Below are 23,069 nucleotides of genomic sequence, written 5' to 3' on the forward strand. Positions count from 1 at the left end.
CAAGAGTTGCTGAAGAAAGGGATTTCCTGACAGACCCTTCCCAACATGCAGTGGCAATTGCACAGTGGGTTTACCACAGGCCTCTTGCAAAAGATGTTGATAACAAAGAGGAAATTCAATCTGGCAATCTACAGTAGCAATCTATGGTTGTAACTGATAACTTTTGGTACGTGTCCAAGGGCTGCTAAGGTCTAACAAAATTTGGCTCCCTCCTGCCTTCTAGTGGGAAAACAGAAAAACCTGTAGAGACTCTTATTTATTGTTTCTATCGTGTTTAAAAACAGTGAGTCAGCCCAGGGGCGGCTCTATAAATTACGGCGCCCCAAGCAGGGCGGCGCGTTTCGCTGCCCTTCCCCGGTCCCGCGGCCGGGGCAGAAGTGTCTGCGGCGGGTGCGCTGGTTCGCGGCTCCGGTGGAGCATCCGCAGTCATGCTTGCGGGTGCTCCGTCCGAGCCGCGGGACCAGCGAGCCCGCCGCAGTCATGCCTGCGGGAGCTCAAGCGGAGCCGCGGGAAGAGGGGTCCGCTCGTCCCGGGCTCCGGTGGACCTCCCGCAAGCATGACTGCGGAAGGTCCGCCGGAGCCAAATGCCGCCCTGCTAGGACAATGCCGCCCCACGCGCCTGCTTGGCGCGCTGGGGTCTGGAGCCGGCCCTGAGTCAGCCCCATGAAAATCACCGGATTGTCTTAAAAATCATGAGATTTTTAAACCACAATGTTGCGATTTCTTTGATTTGCCTTCTGATGTTTGAGGCTTTAGGCTTTGAGTTTTCAAGCTTTTCTCTGCAGCCACGAAGGCTAGAAACTAACTTTGCATAAGAACCTCAGCTTTCATTAAAAAATACCAAACACCAAATATCATGAGACTTGTGATAAATTGGTGAGAGAGTTGGCAGAACTGCATGGTAGCACCTACAGAGCTCAGTTACAGACAGGGTAAGCTAATGTGATAGATGCTGCTTTATGCATATAACAAAAAGACAGTGCCTGCCCAGCTGAGCTTGCAGTGTAAGTAGGGAGGTCCTTTCTTCCCCATGCTATGTGCGTCTGAGAGAGAGGGCCAGTGAGATCTTTCCAAGTATTTTCAGTCTCTATTCAGTGTGTTGTTTTTCTTCCCTATTAAAACATTTTTGAGGTTTTTCCTGCATTGGTTCTTCTCCACTGTACTTTTAGACTCCGATGCCCAGGCTGTTCTTCCGAGCTGCTCTGGCATCAGATGCCAGGAGCGCGATGGGCTGGAATGGGATGAGGGAGCAGCTCAGTGCGTGGAGAGGGTGTGTCCGGGGCGCAGAGCAGCAGCAATGGACGCAGTCACCGTCTATGTGAAACAGAAGCAAAGGGGTTTGGGTTAAATCGGGGAGAAAACGGGGTCTGGGGTGCACGGTGGAATGGGGGCAGCTGGGCCCAGGCCTCCTGCCTTTGCTCATGGACAGAGGGGCTGGCTCCTGCAGTGGCACGTCACAATGCCAGTTCCAGTGCAGCGGGGCCAGCACCACCCCCATAGGGACCCAGGGCTTGCTTGGGGTGGTTACAACAGGGCCCCTGCAGGATGCTTTTGGGCTTCTCTTCTGGGGCCCCAACATTTGGGCATGGCCCCTTTAAATCAGACATCGCGAGATTTGGCAGGTCTCGAACGGGGCTGCTGAAGAGCTCTTGCCTCTGGTGTCATGGCCGCCGCACGTTCTGCCCACGTGACCCACGCGCGGCTGCGCTGAAGTCGCCCTGCGAGTCCGTCCTCTTGTGTTCGGGGGAGGGCACCGGCGGGTCAAAGGTGAAGGGTCGCCAAGATGGCTGCTCCCGCGCAGCGTGTGGCGTTGCCGGCCTAGCGGGCGGGCGGGGGCGTATCGGGCTCTGCTGGGACAATGGCCCCGGCTTCGCCGCTCCTCAGTGGGAGCCGGGCCTGGCCGAGGCTCCTGGGACCCCAGAGGGGGCTGCTGGTGCAGGGACTTCAGGGGCCCCAGAGAGGGTCAGGGGGGTCCCCGGTAGGTCAGAGGGGGCTGCAGGTGCTGGGGCCCCAGACGGGGTCAGGGGGGTCCCCGGTAGGTCAGAGGGGGCTGCAGGTGCTGGGGCCCCAGAGAGGGTCAGGGGGGTCCCAGGTAGGTCAGAGGGGGCTGCAGGTGCTGGGGCCCCAGAGAGGGTCAGGGGGGTCCCAGGTAGGTCAGAGGGGGCTGCAGGTGCTGGGGCCCCAGAGGAGGTCAGGGGGTTCCCAGGTTGGTCAGAGGGTGCTGCATGTTCTGGGGCCCCAGAGAGGTCAGGGGTCCCGGTAGGTCAGAGGGGCTGCAGGTGCTGGGGCCCCAGCGCGGGGCCGGGGGGCCCCAGGGAGGTCAGAGGGAGCTGCCGGTGCTGGGGCCCCAGAGCGGGTCAGGGGGGTCCCAGGTAGGTCAGAGGGGGCTGCAGGTGCTGGGGCCCCAGAGGAGGTCAGGGGGGTCCCCGGTAGGTCAGAGGGGGCTGCAGGTGCTGGGGCCCCAGAGAGGGTCAGGGGGGTCCCCGGTAGGTCAGAGGGAGCTGCAGGTGCTGGGGCCCCAGAGAGGGTCAGGGGGGTCCCAAGTAGGTCAGAGGGAGCTGCAGGTGCTGGGGCCCCAGAGAGGGTCAGGGGGGTCCCAGGTAGGTCAGAGGGGGCTGCAGGTGCTGGGGCCCCAGAGAGGGTCAGGGGGGTCCCAGGTAGGTCAGAGGGGGCTGCAGGTGCTGGGGCCCCAGAGGGGGTTATTGGGGCCCCAGAGGGAGCTGCTGCTGCAAGGTCTCTCCCGAGGCTTTGCCAAGGCAGCCAAGACCAGGAGCAGCAGAGAAGTGAGAGAAGCTGAGGACTCTGCCCCAGTTTTTCAGTACGTGGGGGAGAGGTCCAAGCGGAAGGAGAGGGTGTTTGTCTGGGGTTTCTGTCATGCTGGGGCCCTCGGGATCCCCAGCTTTGTTAAGCCTGATGCAGTCTGGAAAAAGCGCCGGAGGATACAGCCCACACCCTACCGCCTGGACACAGCTGAGAAGGTGAGTGAGAAGAGCTGGGAGGCCCATTAAGTATTATTGGAAGGACACTCTGGGGTGGAGATGTGTCCAAGTTAACATGTTCAGATCCTAACTTCCCCCATGATCACAGGGGTTTTGTCTTGATTGTTTGGCTCAGCTCATTATAGTGGAAGGGACCAGCTGCAAAATTAGCACCTCAGGCTTTGGCCTAATCATTTTATTTATTCCTGCCTCTGATTTTTTTTTTTTTCCTTCTTCAGGGGGATTTATTTTAAAGTAGTAAAACCTTTTCTCTGGTGATGAGGATATTTTCTGTGTTTTAGTGAGACATAATTGCTAAGGTCAAAGGACTGTTAATGCTAACTCAGTGTAACAGGACTCTCAGCCAGTTTGAATGAAAGCGATAAGGTCTGAGGTTTTAAACGCCATGTTGAAAAATGTAGCGCAACATATTCATTATAAGAAAGTGATTTTAAAAACTTCCTTAAAATGGTAAAATCAGTGGATGTATTGTATCTCAGTGAATCAGACTTGGCAGTGTCTGGCCTAAAATATGACGCTTTTGGGGGATAATTTAACAGTTTTACCTTAATTCCATTGTTGTTAATGTAGCTGAGTCAATATGCCTAAGGAGAGTTTGTCTCATACCTATCTATCATTGTTTATTATTTGCACTGGGATAGTACTTAGAGGCTCCCATCAGGAATGGGATTCCATTGTTCTTGGACTTGTGGAAACACACATGATGGTACGTGCCCCATGGAGTTTGTACACTGTCTAGAGAGCTTTAGCATAGTATATATTATATTGCCAGAGCCATAACAGAGACGTGGGAAATGGCAGTGCTAGAGAGCTCAGGGTTTCCTTTAACCCCCCCAGAAGAAAAGTATCCCCATAGTCAGTTACTTTTTTGTACCTTTGCACTGTGAAGAAATTAGAAACCCATCTTAAAGAAGTTGTTTAAATTCATTCATCTCCTTTAGCCTAATGCTTGTTGGCTTGCACTCTGCCCAAGGAGGGCTTAAATTTATGTAAATGGTTTTTTAGTCTTTATTTTTATTTTTAAATCCAACTACTTACTAGTTTAGAAAACAAAATCCTGTTAGTTTCTGCTATTCAAATTGTGCTTAAGTGGAAGAGTTCTGCTTCTCATTCTTTTGTTTGTATGACTGACGCTCCACCAAGTGTTCCAAGACTGGACTGCAGGGGTTGCTGCATTTGTGAATTTAGGTGTATTGATAGAGCTCTAGTCTTATCAAGATGAACAGCTTTTTGGTCTTAAATCTAGCCTGGGCTGTCCAGAATCTGGCACTAGTCATTACTTCCTAGAGTGTTAAACTTGCACCTGAGTACTGTGTCCATACAGTGCTATTACTGAAGCATTAAAAAAAAAAAGTTTAGAATTAATTTTCATCCTCGATTTTATTCAGAAAAGAAGCAAGAAGAATCGGGTCAGCAGTGCATAGTGTCTCTTAGTCTGGACTACTTTGGGGTTGTTTCGTACATTCCACAGACATGACGATGACATAGCAAAACTTATACGTACTGCTTAGGTCATGTCTAGACTACAGCTGCCACAGTGGCAGAGCTATGGTGGTGCAGCTGTGCCACAATAGAACTGTAGTATAGATGCTTCCCATGTTGACGGAATGTTTTTTTACCCATCAAGAGGTAGTAGCAAAGGGCTTGTCTACATTGGCAATTTAGAACGCTGCTCAGGGGTGTTGAATTTCTCGCTCAGGGGTCCCCCCCCCCGAGCGAAGCAAGTTTCAGCGCCGATGTAGACTGGGCATCAGCGCTGGGAGCAACGCCTCTCATGAAGGTGGTTTTTTCCCCAAGTGCTGCTAGTGTAGACTAGCCCTAAGATGATGGAAAAATGATTCTGTTGATCTAGCCGTGTCTACACTGGGAGTTAGGTCACCCTAACTACAGTGATCAGGGTGAGAAATTTTCACAGCCCAATGCCACATAGCTAGGTTGATCTGATTTTTAAGCTTAGATCAGGCTGTGTCTTTAACAACAAACAGTACTATTGGACTAGTCGCTAAAATGAAGAAGTGTTTAGAACAGTGATTCTCAAACTTTTTTACTGGTGACACCTTTCACATACCAACCCTCAGAGTGTGACCCCCTACCCCCTTATAAATTAAAAATTCTTTTTTATATATTTAATACCATTATAAATGCTGGAGGCAAAGCGGGGCTTGGGGTGGAGCCTGACAGCTCACGACCCCCTCCCCCCCGCACGTAATAACCTCGTGACCCCCTGAGGGGTCCCGACCCCCAGTTTGAGAACCCCTGGTTTAGAAGCTTGTCTAGCAGCTGTTTGAGTTTTATTCTTAAACCCCAACAGCATAAGGACTATTGATGACCCTCTGGTAAAGGCTGTACCCAGAAGACTCCTTTGCCATGAATTGGGGGCAGTGGTCTAAATAAACATGATTCTGAGTTTATAAAATCAAATTAGCTTCAATTTTCCAAAGCAGATTTATAACTCAATGTTTTGCTTCTTTCTTAAAGATATCCTCTGCAGCATGTGGCTATGGCTTCACGCTAATATCCTCAAAAACCACTGACATTACCAAAGTTTGGGGCATGGGGCTGAACAAGGATTCTCAGCTTGGCTTTCAGAGAAGCAGGAAGGATCAAAGTAAGCATCTCGGCTCTTGTAGGGATTTGAGGGGTCAGAAATAAGCTATTGGAAAACTTGCAGATGTTTCTAGAAGTCTAAATCGCAAGGGAGTTGGGTGACCTTTAAGAAAGAGTGTCCTAGGCATTTCCTGGGGGGTGGAGAGCCAGTGGGGATGGGGAGGAGACTATGATTGAGTTGCAGTGTTGGTGGCTGAGAGGGTTTTTCAGAATTCTGTCATGTAAAGAATTTAGTTCTGTCCATGGAGTGGTTTTATAAATGTATTTTGTATTTGTAGTGTACCAGCCCAGACCCATTTTGGGCAAACCCATCAGCTAGGAAAATGTCTTTGCTACCACACGGGAGGCACATATTTGGTGGTCATTGCCAGAGTGGTTGTAGATGCTGGAAGTGGTGCCGTTTTTCTGTGTCATGTCATGTTTTAACATTATTGGGCATCCAATCCGAACAAATCATAAAATCACAAAAAGGGCCTTAACTCATGGAAACATAGTTTAATGTTGCCCCAAATTGGCAGATAGCTTCTAAATACAATTGAGACTGCAACTATGTACTCAAAATAGTATTGCTATGGAAGGCTTGGTAAATATTTAGTCCCAGATGATATATTGGTGCACGTTTCCCATACTTTTTTTGGTCTTTCGTTAAAGCAAAAGGCTAGTCATATGACAGTATGAGCTTGTCGTTATTTGGAGAATGGTCTGATTTGACAAAAGCTTTATCTTTCTGCTGTCTTTATTAAATTACGCAGACAAGACCCCCCTGCTCCCTAATTATAAAACATATTTTTGATGTTGTCTGCCTGGCCAGAGATGAAAGTCTAAAGCACACATGGTACAACTGTAATGATCTTCTTACTAGCACTGAATACAATGACAATACGTGTAAACTTCTTATATAACAGTAAAGACTCTCAATAGAAGGGCTGAAGAATGTCTTGTATGAATATATCGCGTGAGTAACAAAGTATAACCGCGTACTCTTATGTAACCCATGCATCTGACTATTGGCTACTGAATGTCTAATGCAACACCCCTTCATGCTATATTTACTCACAAAAATAGTCGCAGTAATTTGCAGATAGTTGAAACATGTTTACTCCCCCTCAGAATCTGTGCGGGGTGTGTTCAGTACTCTGTTGCTACACTCGTCACCGTCACAGCTGCATGCATTGGAGCACATGAAATCTTCCCTGCGGCCTTTGCACCTCCTTGTTGCACAGGTACTCTCACAGCTACACTGCCCAAAAGTAAGGATGGCTTCTGGTGCCGGTGGCAGCACCATCATTTTAGGAACAAGATGTCCTGGGCTAGTTATCAGTCATCCATTGTTGACACGACACATAAAGATATTGTACTGTTGCATGAGCCTGACTGATAATTTGCACATTTCAGGTGCTGCCTGAAGGAACCGTTGTTGGTGGCAGTTTCTCACTGGTTTTGTTCTTAGCAAACAACTCATAATACACATTATGCAGAGATGCTTGCTTCTTACCACTGTAAAATAAAAACACCACTGAGACGTAGGCTGCTGACTGAAAAAGCTGCAGTTACCTACCTTCAAATCTTGCTCGTGCTACTGAGCAAAGGCTACTTGATTCAGCTACTGCTTAGTTAATATATATATGCAGATATACCTATCTCATAGAACTGGAAGGAACCCTGAAAGGTCATCGAGTCCAGTCCCCTGCCTTCACTAGCAGGACCAAGTACTGATTTTTGCCCCAGATCCCTGAGAGGCCCCCTCAAGGATTGAACTCACAATCCTGGGTTTAGCAGGCCAATGCTCAAACCACTGAGCTATCCCTCCACCCTTCATTAACCCTCTGGTTACATCAGGTCTTTCCATGCCCTGAATTCAAAGTAATGGTCCTAATGTATAAATCACCAACAGGCAGAGATTCGGTTCCCTTCTAGACTGTTGTATCATCTTTGAGGAGTGATCGGGTCTGAGTGTTTCTGCCCAGTGTAGGCAATGGGAGCAGGCAGATAAATGACAGCAGGCAGGTAGGTTACTGAAACACTGCAGCTGATATTTCATGCTTGTTCTTGGGATGGAAAGAAATCATTTTTGCACAAAGCTAGGGGAAAATTATCAGTGTGCACAATGAACGTATCTTACTAGCCTTCCCCTGAGCTGGCCAACCCATAGCTCCAACTCCAATAATCCAAACATTAGTAGATTTTCAGTTTGGTTTTACAAAGTGGTGCTCCTGTGAGCAAGACAGGGAACGCCAACGGGTGCCAGAGCCCCACACAGGCTGCAGTAGCATTGCTGTTTAAGGGTAAACTTTCAAAGTGTGCTAAAGTTCATAGAGTCAGATAGGCTTGGAAATTTGTATGCTAGTAGAAGGTCTTGGGTACCATTTGTGGTGCAAATTTAAAGTCATGGTTAAGGGACTTCTGAGATCCAGCTCCCTCCCTCTCCCAGCAAATGAGCTGTGTTTAACGGTAAAGTGCTCCAACATGCAAACGCAGAGCCAGGTTGGCTTGAGAACTGCTCTGCCAGATGAAGACCCAGAGCAGCATCTGGGCTACAGCTCTGGGGTCCCCTGGTGACTAGAGCCTGCACTTCCCCCGATCTGTTTTTGCAATGGGTCAAACTAGCCGGAGAACTCCAGCAGTTGGAGCTACAGATAGCGCTGATGCAGCAGGCCTGCAGTGCTGAGCTGGGGCGTGTGCTCAGCTCTTGCTAGAGGCACTCAGAGTGGAATTCGAGGAGCTAGGAGTGGGTACACTCACTCCACACCATGAGCGCACATAACTAGAGCTATAAAGGGACTTGGGTGCCTAGGCACCACCGCAATTCACAAAAGCCCTGCACAGCTGCTTCCCAACCCTGTCAGTGCCTAAGTTTTTGCTCTAAAAATTCCCTAGCCCCTGCGTTTCTGCCTCTGTGCACGTGAACATAAGAATGGCCTTACTGAGTCAGACCAAAGGTCCATCCAGCCCAGTATCCTGTCCTCTGACAATGGCCAATGCCAGGTGCCCCAGAGGGAATGAACAGAGCAGGTAATCATCAAGTGATCCATCCCGTCACCCATTCCCAGCTTCTGGCAAACAGAGGCTAGGGACACCATCCTGCCCAATAGCCATTGATGGACCTATCCTCCATGAACGTATCTAGTTCTTTTTTGAACCCTTTTATAGATTTGGCTGTCACAACATTCTCTGGCAAAGAATCCCACAGGTTCACTGTGCGTTGTGTGAAGAAATATTTCCCTTTGTTTTTAAACCTGCTGTCTGTTAATTTCATTTGGTGACCCCCTAGTTCTTGTGTTATGTAAAAGGGTAAATAACGCTTCCTTATTTACTTTCTTCACACCAGTCATTATTTTATGGACCTCTATCATATCTCCCTTTAGTGGTCTCTTTTCCAAGCTGAAAAGTCCCAGTCTTTTTACTCTCTCTTCATATGGAAGCTGTTCCATACCCCAAATAATTTTTGTTGCCCTTTTCTGAACCAATTTCAATATCTTTTTTGAGATGAGGTGACCACATCTGCACACAGCATTCAAGATGTGGGTGTACCATGGATTTATATAGTGGCAATATGATATTTTCTGTCTTATTATCTATCCCTTTCTTAATGGTTCCCAACATTCTGTTTGTTTTTTTGACTGTCACTGCACATTGAGTGCATGTTTTCAGGGAACTGTCTGCAATGATACCAACATCTTTCTTGAGCGGTAACAGCTAATTCGGACCCCTTCATTTTATACGTATAGTTGGGATTATGTTTTCCAATGTGTGTACCTTTGCATTTATCAAGATTGAATTTTATCTGTGAGTTTGTTGCCCAGTCACACAGTTTTGTGAGATCTTTGTAGTCTGTTTTGGACTCAACTATCTTGGGTACTTTTTGTATCTGCAAATTTTGCCACCTCAGTTTACCCCCTGTCAGAGTCTACCCTCACTTGAAACTGGGGGGTTTCAAAGTGAGGACCCGCATGTCTTCCCCCACCCCAAAATCCTAGGGTAGGTCTCCCCTTTTGCTGCCACCACCTCGGTCAATTACGTGGGCCGGGACACCCCTGTTTCCCCCCTGTCTCCCTTCAAAGACACTCCCTGGGAACACAGATCAACTCACAGAGGAGGAACCTTCCCCCTCCCCTTTCTTCCCTCTCTCCAGCCTGCTCCGGAGAGAGAGATACCTTGATTCAACTCCTTGAATCTCACACACACAGGGAAGCAGCCCACTTCCCCCCCTCCCTCTCTCCTAGCCACTCTGGAGAGATATACACCGATTCAACTCTGTGAATCACTGAGAGAGAGTGTCTTAGCCCCTTCCCCGATCCACAGTAGAAGGGATTTAATCAAATCTTTATAGAAAGAATTTATTAAAAGAAAAACAAGAAAATACAGAATCTCTATGAGTCCAAGCTGGACACTCATAGGGTATAACCTTGCTAAGTTCTGGAGAGAATCCTCTCTCTTTCTCAGTACAACCAGTACAAGCAGAATTAAGAATAATCAATAACAAACACACAGAATTGCAAACATAGGATTATTAGATAAGGACACAAAGGATCTTTCTAATACTCACTATCTTGACTAGAAGAAATTAGTTCAGAAAGGTGGAAGCTGGTAGACTTGATTAAAACATCTGGACTCTTGTAACTCCAAACGGCCAAAGACAACAAAACACACACACAGAGGGAAAAAATTCCCTCCCAGGAATTTCAAATTCTCTTCCCTGATTGGTCCTCAGGTCAGGTGCCTACCAGGTACTATTTTTAACCCTTTACTAACTATTCATGACACGCCCCCCAAATCGCTACAGTGGGATCCACTGGCGGCGATTTCCTCCTAGAACTGTAAACAAACAGAGTAATAAAACACATGCACAATCACATAGACTACAAAGCATGAAAACATGTTAAGAACAGTTTTTAGCCACTTGATTCTGGGAAACTTTCACGAGAGAGTGCATCAGCAACTTTGTTGGAAGCTCCTGAAATGTGCTGAATGTGAAAGTCAAAGTCTTGGAGAGCTAAGCTCCAGCGGAGAAGTTTCTTGTTGTTTGCCTTGTTGGTGTGAAGCCACTTTAGCGCAGCATGGTCAGTTTGTAGCTGGAACTGCCGGCCCCAAACGTATGGGCGTAGCTTTTGCAGGGCATATACAATGGCGAAACATTCTTTTTCACTGATGGACCAGTGGCTTTCCCTCTCAGACAGTTTCTTGCTGAGAAACACGACAGGATGGAAGTTGTGATCCGGTCCTTCCTGCATTAGTACCGCTCCTACCCCACGTTCAGATGCATCGGTGGTAACTAGGAAGGGTTTGTCAAAGTCCGGGGCCCTTAATACAGGGTCCAACATGAGCATCGCCTTAAGCTGGGTAAAGGCTTTTTGACACTCATCAGTCCACTTAACTGCATTTGGCTGGGTTTTCCTGGTCAGATCAGTTAGTGGGGCAGCGATTTGGCTGTAGTGTGGTACAAATCGCCTGTAATATCCGGCCAAACCTAAGAAGGATTGGACCTGTTTATTTGACCTTGGGACAGGCCACTGTTGGATAGCCTCCACCTTGGCCTGTAGGGGGTTGATGGTTCCTTGACCCACCTGGTGTCCTAGGTAAGTCACTCTGTTTTGGCCTATTTGACACTTTTTGGCCTTAACAGTTAGTCCTGCCTGCCTGATGCGCTCAAAAACCAGTTTCAAATGTTCTAGGTGTTGGGGCCATGAATCAGAAAAAATGGCCACATCATCGAGGTATGCAACTGCACAGTCTCCCAATCCCGCTACCCCCTTTCCCAGCTCATTGATGAAAATATTGACTAGGACTGGTCCCAGTACAGACCCCTAGGGGATGCCACTGTTTACCCCTCTCCATTCTGAGAGCTGACCATTTATTCCTACGCTTTGTTTCCTATCTTTTAGCCAGTTACTGATCTGTGAGACGACCTTTCCTCTTATCCTATGAGCCTCATGCCTAAGCCCCAGCATGATTCTCAAACCATTGTGCTGCTTATCTTCCCTTGGGGGCTCAATTGGGTGGGCGCCTAATACCACACAAGGCAGTTGGGGAGGCCAGGGCCTCTTTTATAATGTTTAGCTTAATGGTTAGTGTATTCACCTGGGATCTGGCAGAGCCTGGGTCAGTTTCCTCTCCTGGCTTCAGGAGGAGCTGGGATTTGAACAGCGATCTGTCACTTCTTCTTAGATCAGTGTCCTCAGCAGAGGTGCCTCTGCCTCCTCACTTTTACCCTTTGGTTAGGGCACTCACCTGGGGTGGGGGTGAGTCTGCTTTGATTCCCCAGTCTACCGACTGAGAAGGGATGTGAACTGGGATCTGCTATCTCGCAAGTGCATGCCCTGAGTGCTGAACTAAGGGATCTTGTGATGTGGGTTGCTCTTCTTCTCTTGTTCAATTCCCCTTCTGCCTGCCTGGTGGGATGTCAACAGCCATCTCAGAAGTTCTGGGCTAGGTGGGGTCCTGGTGTGGGGCTCCCTCAGGCTTTCCTCCTGAAGCTGTTCCACTTTAATTAGCAATTAATTGGTCCAAATAAAGAGTAAATGCTGAGCAGTCCCCTAGAGTGTAGAGGTCTGGTTACTAAGCTGTGCTGCTGAGGATGGAGTGATCCTTAGTGCAGTAATAAGGGCACTCACTTGACAGATGCCTGTTCAAATCCCTTCTTCTTAGGCACGTGGGGGAATTACACCAGCCTTGCCTACAGCCTGGCTGAGTATCCAAACTGCCAAGCTACAGGTTTCACAGGAGGCCTCTGCCTCCTTTCCCCTCTCCCTCAGCTGGTTTGGGGGGCATTAGGCCGGTACCTAAAAGTCTCTTTAAAACAAACACCACAGTCTAGGCACCTACTCACTTAACTCCATCTTCAAATGCTTCCAGGCATGTTTGAGCTTTTTCTAAGATGCGTCTCTTCTCATCTTCTGGGAAAACATCATTGTTCATGGAATCGTCAAGTACCATCCATTTCATTGGTTCATTGCCTCATCCATAAGTTGGGGGATTCTAATGCAGAGTTATATGCTTTCCCGTTTAGAGCATGGCTGCTGACTGAAGCACCCCAGTCTGAGGTCTCGCAGTTAGGAATCTTTCTCTTGATATTCAGCCTAAATTTCCCTTTAACTTCATCCCATTACTTCTAGTTATGCCTCAGTTACCACACTAAATGATTCTTCTCCATCCTGGGTAATTACATCCTTCAATTTTATTAGACTGATATCATCTCCCCCCCCCCCAACCAACTCCAGGGCAAGCTATAAATATTTAGCCCTCGTACTCTTTCCTCTCCAGCTATCTGATCACTTTGGTTGCTCTTCTCTGGGCTTGTGTGCACAATGGAGCCTTTGCTGGTATAGCTTTGCTGACAGAGCCCCCTAGTGGAGGCCAAAAGGTTTTTGTGTGTGTGCGCTGGTCTAGCTACATCTCCCTGAACAATATTCACTAAACCATCAGTAGCACTGTTCTGGCGGCAGGTGTGTCTACCCCACGGGTTTTGCCAGCATGTTTCTCCCTCCCCCCCCCCCCCCCCCCCACGCTTCTAGCTGACATAACTGTAATGCTGCCTGTAGTGGCTCAAGAGTGGCAGCACCAACCTCAGGGCAGACTGTTAGGAACCAGGACACAAGCCCCAGATTGGTTGTGACTTATATACTTAAATCTCACCAATCAGTTGTCAAGTGTAAACTCCTCAGGCTCTATAACAGCCTTAACTTGGAGTCACAGGCAGTCTCCTTGGTACTCTGATCTATCTTGCCACCCACGTGAGCGTGTCTCTGTGACAGATGGTTCCTTACAGCAAGAGTCACAGCAATATTCAGGTTACTCCCAGTCCCAAAGGACCAGTCGCTTACTCCAGGTCACCTGCACCTTAGATCTCACACCAGTGACAACACTTGTAACCAAGCCTATAAAAATTATAAGAAGATTGATTAGATAGGAGAAGGAAATGAGTTATTTACCAAGTGAAACCAGGTGAACATACACACACATGAGAATCAGTCATGTGTTTCAAAAGGTAATAGACGCTTCTACAATAAGCAAGCTCTGTATATCCGTTAGAGCTAACCCAGGCTAAGCAGCTCAGGCTCTCTTATGCCTAGACGATCCTTTCCCTCTTCTCTCTCTCTCCCCCCTGCCCCCCCAGTTGAAGCAGCGTAGAGATGCCTAGTTCCTTTTGTTTGGTGTTTTCATCCCCTGCTGCCATGTGCTCTGAGCTGCAAACTCAGCTGACAGGAGGAATCCACTTGCATGACTCATGGGCAGAGGGATAGCTCAGTGGTTTGAGCATTGGCCTGCTAAACCCAGGGTTGTGAGTTCAATCCTTGAGGGGGCCATTTGGCGATTTAGTTGGGGATTGGTCCTGCTTTGAGCAGGGGGTTGGACTAGATGATCTCCTGAGGTCCCTTCCAGCTCTAATAATCTATGATTCTGTCTGCATGGGAGGAGAGCAGAACAAGTCTTTTTGTCCTCTTTAACATCCCGCAATAGTCTGTCTGGTGTTGATGGGCCTTTCCTGTTGGGAAGGACATAACATCTTGTGTTGCAGATCAGCACTTCATACTAATTAATATCTCTCTCCTGTCTGGTGATTTACATAGAGTCACAGAGGCTTACAAATATTACCTTACTGTATGGGATACAGATGCTGTAAGTTAGATTAATGCATGCAGCAACTCACAACCATTTAATAAAGCCTAAACACTAAACATGTTCTTATAGGTATTAGAATGATTTTAACAATATTAACATACAGGTGAGTCAGCCTCATTCCAGCTATGTTTGCGTCAGTGTTCAATTGAGACATGGGGATTTTGGCATGAGCCGGCACCTGTTCTGCCAGCATCACGATGTTCATTAGGGGATGAGATTTTTTTTTTTTTTTTAAACACACTTCTGGCTGACCTAGCTTTGTAGTGTAGTTTAAGTCTCAGAACTCCCTCCAGCCTGTCTTCTGGAATTTAGATGCTGATGTGGCCGCATTAGAGAGCGATAGAATGGCTATTTCCCGGTGAAACCTGCCTCTGTGTAGGCAGTCTCCTGTATTGCATTTCCTATTTGCATTGCAAGCCCCCTCCAGTCACTAAGATCCAGATTGTTGATACCTACAAAGAGGGTATCTAGCCGTACAAGAGATCCTAGTCAATCAGTGGGATGACTTGTGGCGTAAGGTACTTCTACTCACTGTGAGTAAAGATATCGCAGTCTGATCTTAAGGGAGTCATTTTCCCTCTAGTATAATTTCTTCCTTTGATACATTTGTAAAAGCTCTTCATCTCCCTTTAACCTTTTGCCTAGCACTAATTATATTTTGCATTTTTGCTGCTTTTTTCTTTTCCCTCATGGCCTAAACTAATTGTATATTTTGTTGAGTTACCAACTCTTTCATTTCTAGTACAATATTTAAAAAAACCTTTACATCTTTGATTCCTTGTGAAGCCACATTTGCTGCTGCCTGTTCCTTGTATTCCTTTTTCCTAGAGGAATTTTAATCTGCTATGCTTTAAGTATGGTGTCATGAGGCTCCCTATTCACCTTCCACACTGACTTTGGATGTTTTCTCCCATTGTGTCGGAGTCACAAAGCCCCCAGTTCAGCAAAGTAGTTAAGCACATGCTTAACTTCAAGCTCATCAGTAATCCATCCAACATGCTTTACTGCTTTGCTGAAATGAAAATTTCAAATTCCCTGAATGTGGCTGCCTAAAAATCTAATGCCACCAAACTCCTGCATTCTGTGAATTGCTTACTGAGCAGAATCCAGTGCTTGCTGTTTCCAAGCCTTTCCTATTAGCATTTAGTATGAGATAGATCCAGGTCACCCCTTGACTCTGGTTAGGATCTTTGCTTTCTGGATCATAAATTGTCTTTTACCTATCATAGGAGCCTGTCTGGCAATGTGTGTTTATAAATACAATCCACCAGCAAATACACACCAAATTCAGTTTGTAGAAGCTGTTAATTTCTGATTTGTCTGTTCCTTCTTAAAGCTAAAAGCTATGAGTATGTCTTGGAACCATCTCCCATTCCATTACCACTGGACACTCCCCAGGAGACTCGGATCTTGCAGGTGTCTTGCGGAAGAGCTCATTCCCTGATCCTGACGGACAAGGAAGGAGGTACAGTATCACTTATAATGGTGGCAAGGGACAACAGATTGCTCAAGTCTTTTCTCTTTTCTTTCCTTAAAAGCTGAACCCACACCTGACTGTATAAATATGGCACGTGGAAGTGTGTTTTCAACCCTTAAAGCAGGATTGTTCAGTGGAGGAAAAGCTCTAAGCTTAAATCTTCTTTGCATTCTGCGTTCCATCTGGCATGAGATGTAGATGTTTTTGTACTGCAAGTATTCTAAAATATGGTTGGTTTGTCTAGCCCTGGGGCTTATTAAGTGTAGGGTATTTTGTCTTTTTCAGCTGGATGTATTTTCTAATTCAGGTTTCGAACAGCTGTGGCATTTTCTTTGTGAAACCTCTAAGTGCTACTTGTCTGGGTAGAATGTTGCATTCATAAATGTAATGAATTAATATGCCTCTATATAGAGGAACGCCTGTGTAGACTGGCTCTCAACTGTCCTGAGAATTCTTTAGCACACCAACTTCAGCGCAATATTTAGCATCCCAGTGCAGCCGTTGATCCCTGGGAGAATTGATCACTTGATTTAGTGCTTCTGTGGAAATGCTGATCTTATTTCTAAATCTCCTAGGCAACAGTGGAACGAGCTAGTCAATTATGAAGGAATGGGCACTAGCCTCCAGGTACCAGTACGGTGCATATGACATTACTGCTTAGACATTGTTGCCTGAAATGTCTTGAATCTCTCATATTTAGGTGAACCCTGGTGAGATGGTTCAAAATCATCTTGTGGGTGCTTAAGAGCTAAGCATTTTGGGTATATGTTGGGATTTTGCAGGCCATGTTGCAGTTAGGAGCCAACATCTGTGAGAGAATAAATGCTTGATATTAACTCTCATCGCTAAATGGAAGTCACATAAAGGCAATTGTTATTTTTCAGTCTTCAGCATGGGCAACAATTCCTATGGGCAGTGTGGCCGAAAAGTTATTGAAGGTGAAATTTACAGGTGAGAATACCCCTCCAAATTCATATCCTTTATTTTTGCATAATAGAATATATCCTATAATTAATTTTCAATTAGAGCTAGGTGGGGAAAGGTGACTGTGAAAGGACATTGGTCAAGGTTGCCCGGTCCAAAAACTAACCATTCATGCCTGGGAGGTCTAACCCTCCACTGGGACTGTGGGTAAAGCCTCACAGGGCCCGAGCACTGTGGGGTCACCATGCTCTTGAGATATAAAACAGGCATAAGCAGCTGGCTTCCTTTTCCACAGACGTTAGCAAGAAAATACCAAATTACATAAACAGTTCAAGACCCGTGTGATTTGCAGCCAGTTTTCAATCTTTAGCCTCCCAGATGGTGATAGTGCCCAGGTGTGTCAGTGTGTATATAATCAAAATGGTAGAAACAAGCATTTGACCCTGAACAGCAAGTCCTTTTACAGCACAGTCTGAATCTACAGCTGGGGAAGGAGCAATAGTAATAGGCACTTAGGTAGGGCTTTATGGAATGAAACATCCCATATAGACAGTAATTCTCCAAACCCCCCTGGGAGGAGAGGGCAGTATTGTTATCCCTCCGTATGTGGACAGGGAGACAGAGCCAAAGGGATTCTCTCACTCACAGTCACAGGTGCTGTGGCAGAGCATGGACTGGAACTCAGCAGCTGCTGATGCCTAATTCTGTGCTTAATCCACAAAGTAAGATGCTCTCGGTAAACGTAAGGAAGCCTAATCAGTATTTTAGCTTGTTGTTCTTTGATGCCTTCATGCTGGAAAGTGGTCACTTCCCAGCATTAGATGGTAACCATACTTCACGGGTACTTAAAAATTCTATTCACCAGTTGTGACAGAATCAAAACCGACCTTGCCTTGCTTGGCTCCTCAGTTGAGACTATCATTCTCTACTCTTACAGGTCTATTTTCTTTACTTTATACTCCTTTCCCCAGTGGAGGTTTTTAGTACAGCTTTTCTCCATCCCTACCACTGTAGTGCCAGGTAATGTACTGTGAGAACAGGTAGACTAGTGCTAAATTAATTTGGAGAGGCGGTATAATCTAGGGACTGGAATCAGGAGCTCCTGAGAGAAAAGTACCATCTCTACCAAGTAGAACTCCTGTTGCTTTAGACTAGTCCCTTAAACTAATCTATAAAAAGGGGAAATCATTTCCCTCCCTTCAGAAGATGGAAAGTGCTCTATAGTCTTAAGTGTTCTGAGTACATGGGGAAAGGGAGTCTTCACCAGATGTTTTGCAAAGAGTGTGTCGGGTTCCTTCCCCACTCTGAACTCTGGGGTACAGATGTGGGGACCTGCATGAAAGACCCCCCTAAGCTTATTTTTATCGGCTTAGGTTAAAACTTTCCCAAGGCACAAGTTCCACCTTGTTCTTGAACAGTATGCTGCCACCACCAAGTGATTTAGACAAAAAATCAGGAAAAGGACCACTTGGGGGAATATTTTGGGGGAAATAGGACTCCCTTTCCCGGGGAAGGCTTGAGAATAATCTCCTCACCAATTGGTATAGGTGAACAATAGAACAATGAAACAATCAATCGGGTTCTTAAAAGAAGAATTTTAATTAAAGAAAAGGTAAAAGAATCACCTCTGTAAAATCAGGATGGTAAGTACTTTACAGAATAACAAAAGATTCAGAAACACAGAGGATTTTCCTTCTAGGCAAAAAACAGGGTTTTAGAGTTACAAAAACAGGGATAAACCTCCCTCTAGCACAGGGAAAATTCACAAGCTAAAACAAAAGATAACCTAACGCATTTCTTTGCTATTACTTACTATTTCTGCAATACTAGAGGCTTAGTCCAGATATGCTTAAGGAGATGTATTTTTCCTGCCCTGGTTCCTTACTGACTCGAAGAGAACAAAACAAAGACACAAACAACCCCCCACACCCCCCCGATTTGAAAGTATCTTCTCCCCTTATTGGTCCGTTTGGTCAGGTGCCAACCAGGTTATCTGAGCTTCTTAACCCTTTACATGGTCAAGAGGGATTTTATGCTACCCGTAGCTGTACGTTTATGACAGAGAGCAAGCCTCTGGAAGTTTCAGTTGCAAACCCTTGAAATCTTCCCCTCTTTCTCTGCCGGTGATGTAGTGAGAGCCATCTAATTCACCGACTGCGAAAGTTTGACGGCAGGGTTGTGCAGGTAAGAGCCTTTTCTCAATCTAAAACCTGTCTGAGGATGGGGGTCGGTCAACTGATGTCTTCAAAAATGGGAAAGGGCCCCTACTGCTTGATTCTTTGTGGCTTGAGCAATTCCCCACTGCCCAGCTAGTGTGATTGACCTTGCTGGGTCTGAATACCTGGGAGGACCAGATAGGAGCAGGAAAAATGAGACCTTAGTTGATGGGCACCCTCTGCTGCTGAATTTCTTTGGCTGCATTTAAGAGTATTATCTGTTGTGAGAGGCCTATCCCTGACCACTTCTCAGTCATCTCGGCCTTCTCTTTTGTGACTGCTGCCTCTCCTTTTACCACCATCAGTTTGCAGCATTGGGCACTGAGACCTTTCATTTGTGAAGTCCCAAGTGCTATCCAGCGCCTTAACCATGAGCCCATTCTCCCTGTAAATTGCCAACAGATTCCACATAAGGTCAGATTCTAGATGAGGATTTCTAGGATTGGGTGAAACCTAATTAGCACACATGAGCGCCCTGCTATTTCATGCAACTGCAGTAATTACATGCACAAAGTGGTCAGTTCACCTGCACAGCTGGCCATTTACATGTCCATTTACCTGGATTACATGTGTGCACTTGGGAACATTTGCCCCATAAAATCCACCAAGTGACCGCCTAGACAGCAAGGTAACTAATCCAGGCCAGTGGGGTGGGAGAGGACCCCATTATATTTGGCCAAATTTTTAAAAAAATAAGTCCTTTAATGTTAAAAGCCTAAATCCTCATTTAGACTCTTAATCTAGGTGTGCTGAGCACCTAGCTCCCTGTGATATTGGTGTCAGCTCTTAGGTGCTCATTGTTCTTGAAAATTTACCCAGTGATTTAGGAGTGACTTTAGGCTTCGCCTTTGGAAATTTTGGCCCTAGCTCAGTGATACTCAGACCTCAGTGGTTCAGGAGCCAAATTAGCGATTAGCATTACCCAAGGGAGCCACAGTTGTGTGAATTCATTGTTTAATTTACTATAGTACTAGATATTCAAATTTAAACAGTATGACAGGGAAATAAAATACTTAGTGTGTGTGTATATTTAGTGTGTGTGTGTGTGTGTGTATATATATATATATATATATATATATATAAAATAAAAATAAAATAAATATATTTTCTCACAGCAAACAAATTAATAATTTAGTTTAAATTGATAACTTAATTGGTTAATAATAGTAAAAGCATCCAGATTGGTTGTTAATTAAATCACACAGTGTTTAATGTCATGTGCTGCAAAGAGCGGCAGGGGACACATTAAAGAGCCACTTGCGGTTCGCGAGCCTCAGTCTGAGTATCACTGGAATAGCTCATACCAGTCCCATGACAGGCGTGGGTATTGGGATTGAGTAAAACAGTATCAGTTCCAGAACAGATGTGGAGCGGCAGAGGGACATTCCAGGTTGCCGTAGTTCTTAAGTCAAAGAATCAAATTTCACGGTGTAGCTGACATTACATGAGCCAGAAAATACCATTCTGGGGGAGGTGTCTTAGCAGTTGTGATGGAGTTCTCTTCTATCATTCGCTGAGGCCATTTTATGATGTTGGGGTACTGCATGCTTGGGCCTCTCTGTTCACTGTGTTGTTTAGAATTCCACAACAAATTAGATTTCCACTTCAGGAGCTCACTACAGACAAAAGCCAAAATTCTGCTGTGTTCACCAAGGCCGGTATTGGGGTGGTTTTGACCTTCCCTCTCACACGTGCAGCTGTTGTATTTGCTCTGGACGGAAGGCCAAAAAATTGGCAAGTTCTGGCTAAAGAGAACGGGCATGTTGAGTACAAGAGGTCCACATTCATAGGTCCGCACATGATGTCACAGTGCACTAATTCTCAACATGAACTGACGTAGCTTTTCACTTGCCTGTAGATCGTCTGTGGGCAGGATCACAGTCTGTTCAGGACTGAGAGGGGCGAGGTTTACTCCTGTGGATGGGGAGCTGATGGACAAACAGGTAGGCCTTTCAGAAAAGTGGAAGCTGAGTAAATCCAACAAGTACTAGTAAAAGCTTGGAACAGTGCTTGCTGTGCTCAACTGACTGTAAGACAGAATGCCAGATATTTAATAGTGGTAGCAAGTAGAGATAAGGTACATTGCAACTCACCTGTGTTAAAACCTGTTTGAGAATTTTTCTATCTCCAGTGCATCGGTATGGGATTGCTATATAGTGCTTGAAATAGTCATAGCGATCCCATCTCAACATATTGGTGCGCCTTGACATGAAACGCTTTTCTGTCCACACAGGCAAGATACAAATATGTTATATATACAGTATATAGACAATACCCTACACGCTCGCTGCTTTTGTGAATAAGCCGAGCCTATTCCTTTTATTTTTTGGGGGGATGAGGGCAGTGGAACAGCTAGAAGGGAAATTTGAATGTCCTCTGGCCTTGTTAAGTTTTAGGCCCTGTTTGACGTTAAGACTCCCCCCACACCCATTGTGAGACATGAGAAGTGGCAATGGGGAAGGACTCTAGTTGGGGTGTGGTGGGTGGGTGTCTCCACCAGACCTCGATTTAAGTTGCTTACAGATTCCTTCCCCTGTTCGTGGCACACGAGGGATTCTCCAAGCAAACAAAAAGGTCCTTCTCCCTCTTCCCCTGAGAGGGGGAAAATCTGCTCCTCCTTTTGGTCACCCCCACTTTGTACCTGGTCCCTGCAGTCTCGGGGGCATCAAGGTCTGCAACTGTCGTCTTCTATGCTGATCTGTCCCTGTAGCCAGGACTCTGAGTACAGGAATCTGCCCCCCGGTCACCACCCCTTCCTGTGACAGACTTTCCCAAGCTGCTTCCCTCCAGGCACTGCAAGCCTCACACATGTCTGCTCAGTGCTGGCTGAGCCCAGAATTGCTCATTAGCCTCTTCTCCACTTGAATGAGGCTGTGTCCCCTCACAGGGCGGGGTTACCTATCCAGCTCTGTATTGCCTTTACCTACTGCTGCTGTCCTTGTTCCAGACTCTTCTCTCCCCCGCCCAATCCCTCAACTTGCTGTTCTTGACTGAGACTTCCTTCCTGGCTGCTTTTGCTGTCCTAGGCAGGGAGCTGTGGCCAAGGTCCTTCTCCCGAGAGCTGCTTCTGTCTCTGGGGGCTTCTTCTAAGGCCTTCCTCTGAGTTGCTCCTGCTGCCCTCTAAGCTGGGTGGGTCTTCTATCCCTCCTGTTTGGCTGCATCATGCTGCCAATTGCTTCCTCTTACTGCTCTCCCCAGTTTGTGTCTCCACTCCCAGACTAGCTTTCCATCTGGCCCCAGGCAGCCTGTCAGCATACCAGCCTGCCTCTTCGCCTTGCCCCACCTACACTTGTGAAATATGTTGTGACCTACCTGTGTTTCTGAGGGGACAGGAAACGTAACTGTTTTAGCCTGGGTCTCAGCTGGGTTTGAAACAGCATTCGCTAACACATCTGTCTGCACAGGCAAGATAAAACCATGTTCTAACACAGGGGAGGGGTGATCACAATATATTTCACAGCTGTGTTTAAACATGGTTCTTTAGGTAGGGTGGATTGTGTCTTAGCCACTTCTGCAGAGCAGGACCAGACATCTGTTAAGTGGAAGTTGTCAGTTTGTTTGCATCTTTTCATTAGCGCACGCACACACACACACACACACACACACACAGCATTAATCACAAGTGGTGTGTGAACAAATTGTTCCACAGCAGGGGGACAGGTCCCCCGGGAGCCCTAGATGTGCTGGCATGTGCATTAGCTCAGGAGCCTGCTGAGGTAAATGAGCGCAATGAAGCAGCGTGATGACTGGTCACATCAAGCCCCAGGAGTTGTCATGTTGAGTTATTTTATTTTTGATCCAGGTCCTAGTCTCACTCCTGAATTGTCCAGACCCATGCTATCAAGAAAGCTCATTTACTTTTTTCTAGGCAATTGGTCTGTGAGATGTTGTGAGGAATGGGAGTTCTGTGCAGTTAGTATTGTTTCAATGTGCTCAACCCACAGGACAGGTGAACAGGTCTCTCTTCCACTCAGTTGTGACCTGTTTGGTTGATTCAGGAGTGGAGTTAATTGACTCTGGCAGGAAACCTGATTGTTTGGTGATAGCAATGAAGGACCTTTAGGAGTGTAAAATGGGGAGGGGAAGTGGTGAATTGGTGTATGCATGCTTTACATAATCCATTGTATGGTAGCCTCAGTGTTTTTAAAAGCCACCCCCAAAATACAGGGTGAATTCCAAATGTGAGCAGAAAGATTCCTCTGCCTTATATCAGAGCTGATAGTCACC

General features: G+C 46.5%; 1 protein-coding gene across 1 annotated transcript in view; it reads left to right on the forward strand.

Moving 5' to 3' along the window:
- The first annotated feature begins 1,729 nt into the window (after positions 1 to 1,729).
- RCC1L (RCC1 like) overlaps positions 1,730 to 23,069 on the forward strand; it is a 47,574-nt gene continuing 26,234 nt past the window's right edge. Inside the window, 7 exon segments of the mRNA XM_039508287.1 lie at positions 1,730 to 1,999; positions 2,721 to 2,978; positions 5,478 to 5,607; positions 15,562 to 15,690; positions 16,587 to 16,653; positions 18,759 to 18,810; positions 20,701 to 20,785. Coding sequence (XP_039364221.1) covers positions 1,859 to 1,999; positions 2,721 to 2,978; positions 5,478 to 5,607; positions 15,562 to 15,690; positions 16,587 to 16,653; positions 18,759 to 18,810; positions 20,701 to 20,785 — 862 coding nt within the window. The 5' untranslated portion in view covers positions 1,730 to 1,858.

This window comes from Mauremys reevesii, linkage group 20, assembly GCF_016161935.1.
Source record: "Mauremys reevesii isolate NIE-2019 linkage group 20, ASM1616193v1, whole genome shotgun sequence".
Classification (NCBI taxonomy): domain Eukaryota; kingdom Metazoa; phylum Chordata; order Testudines; family Geoemydidae; genus Mauremys; species Mauremys reevesii.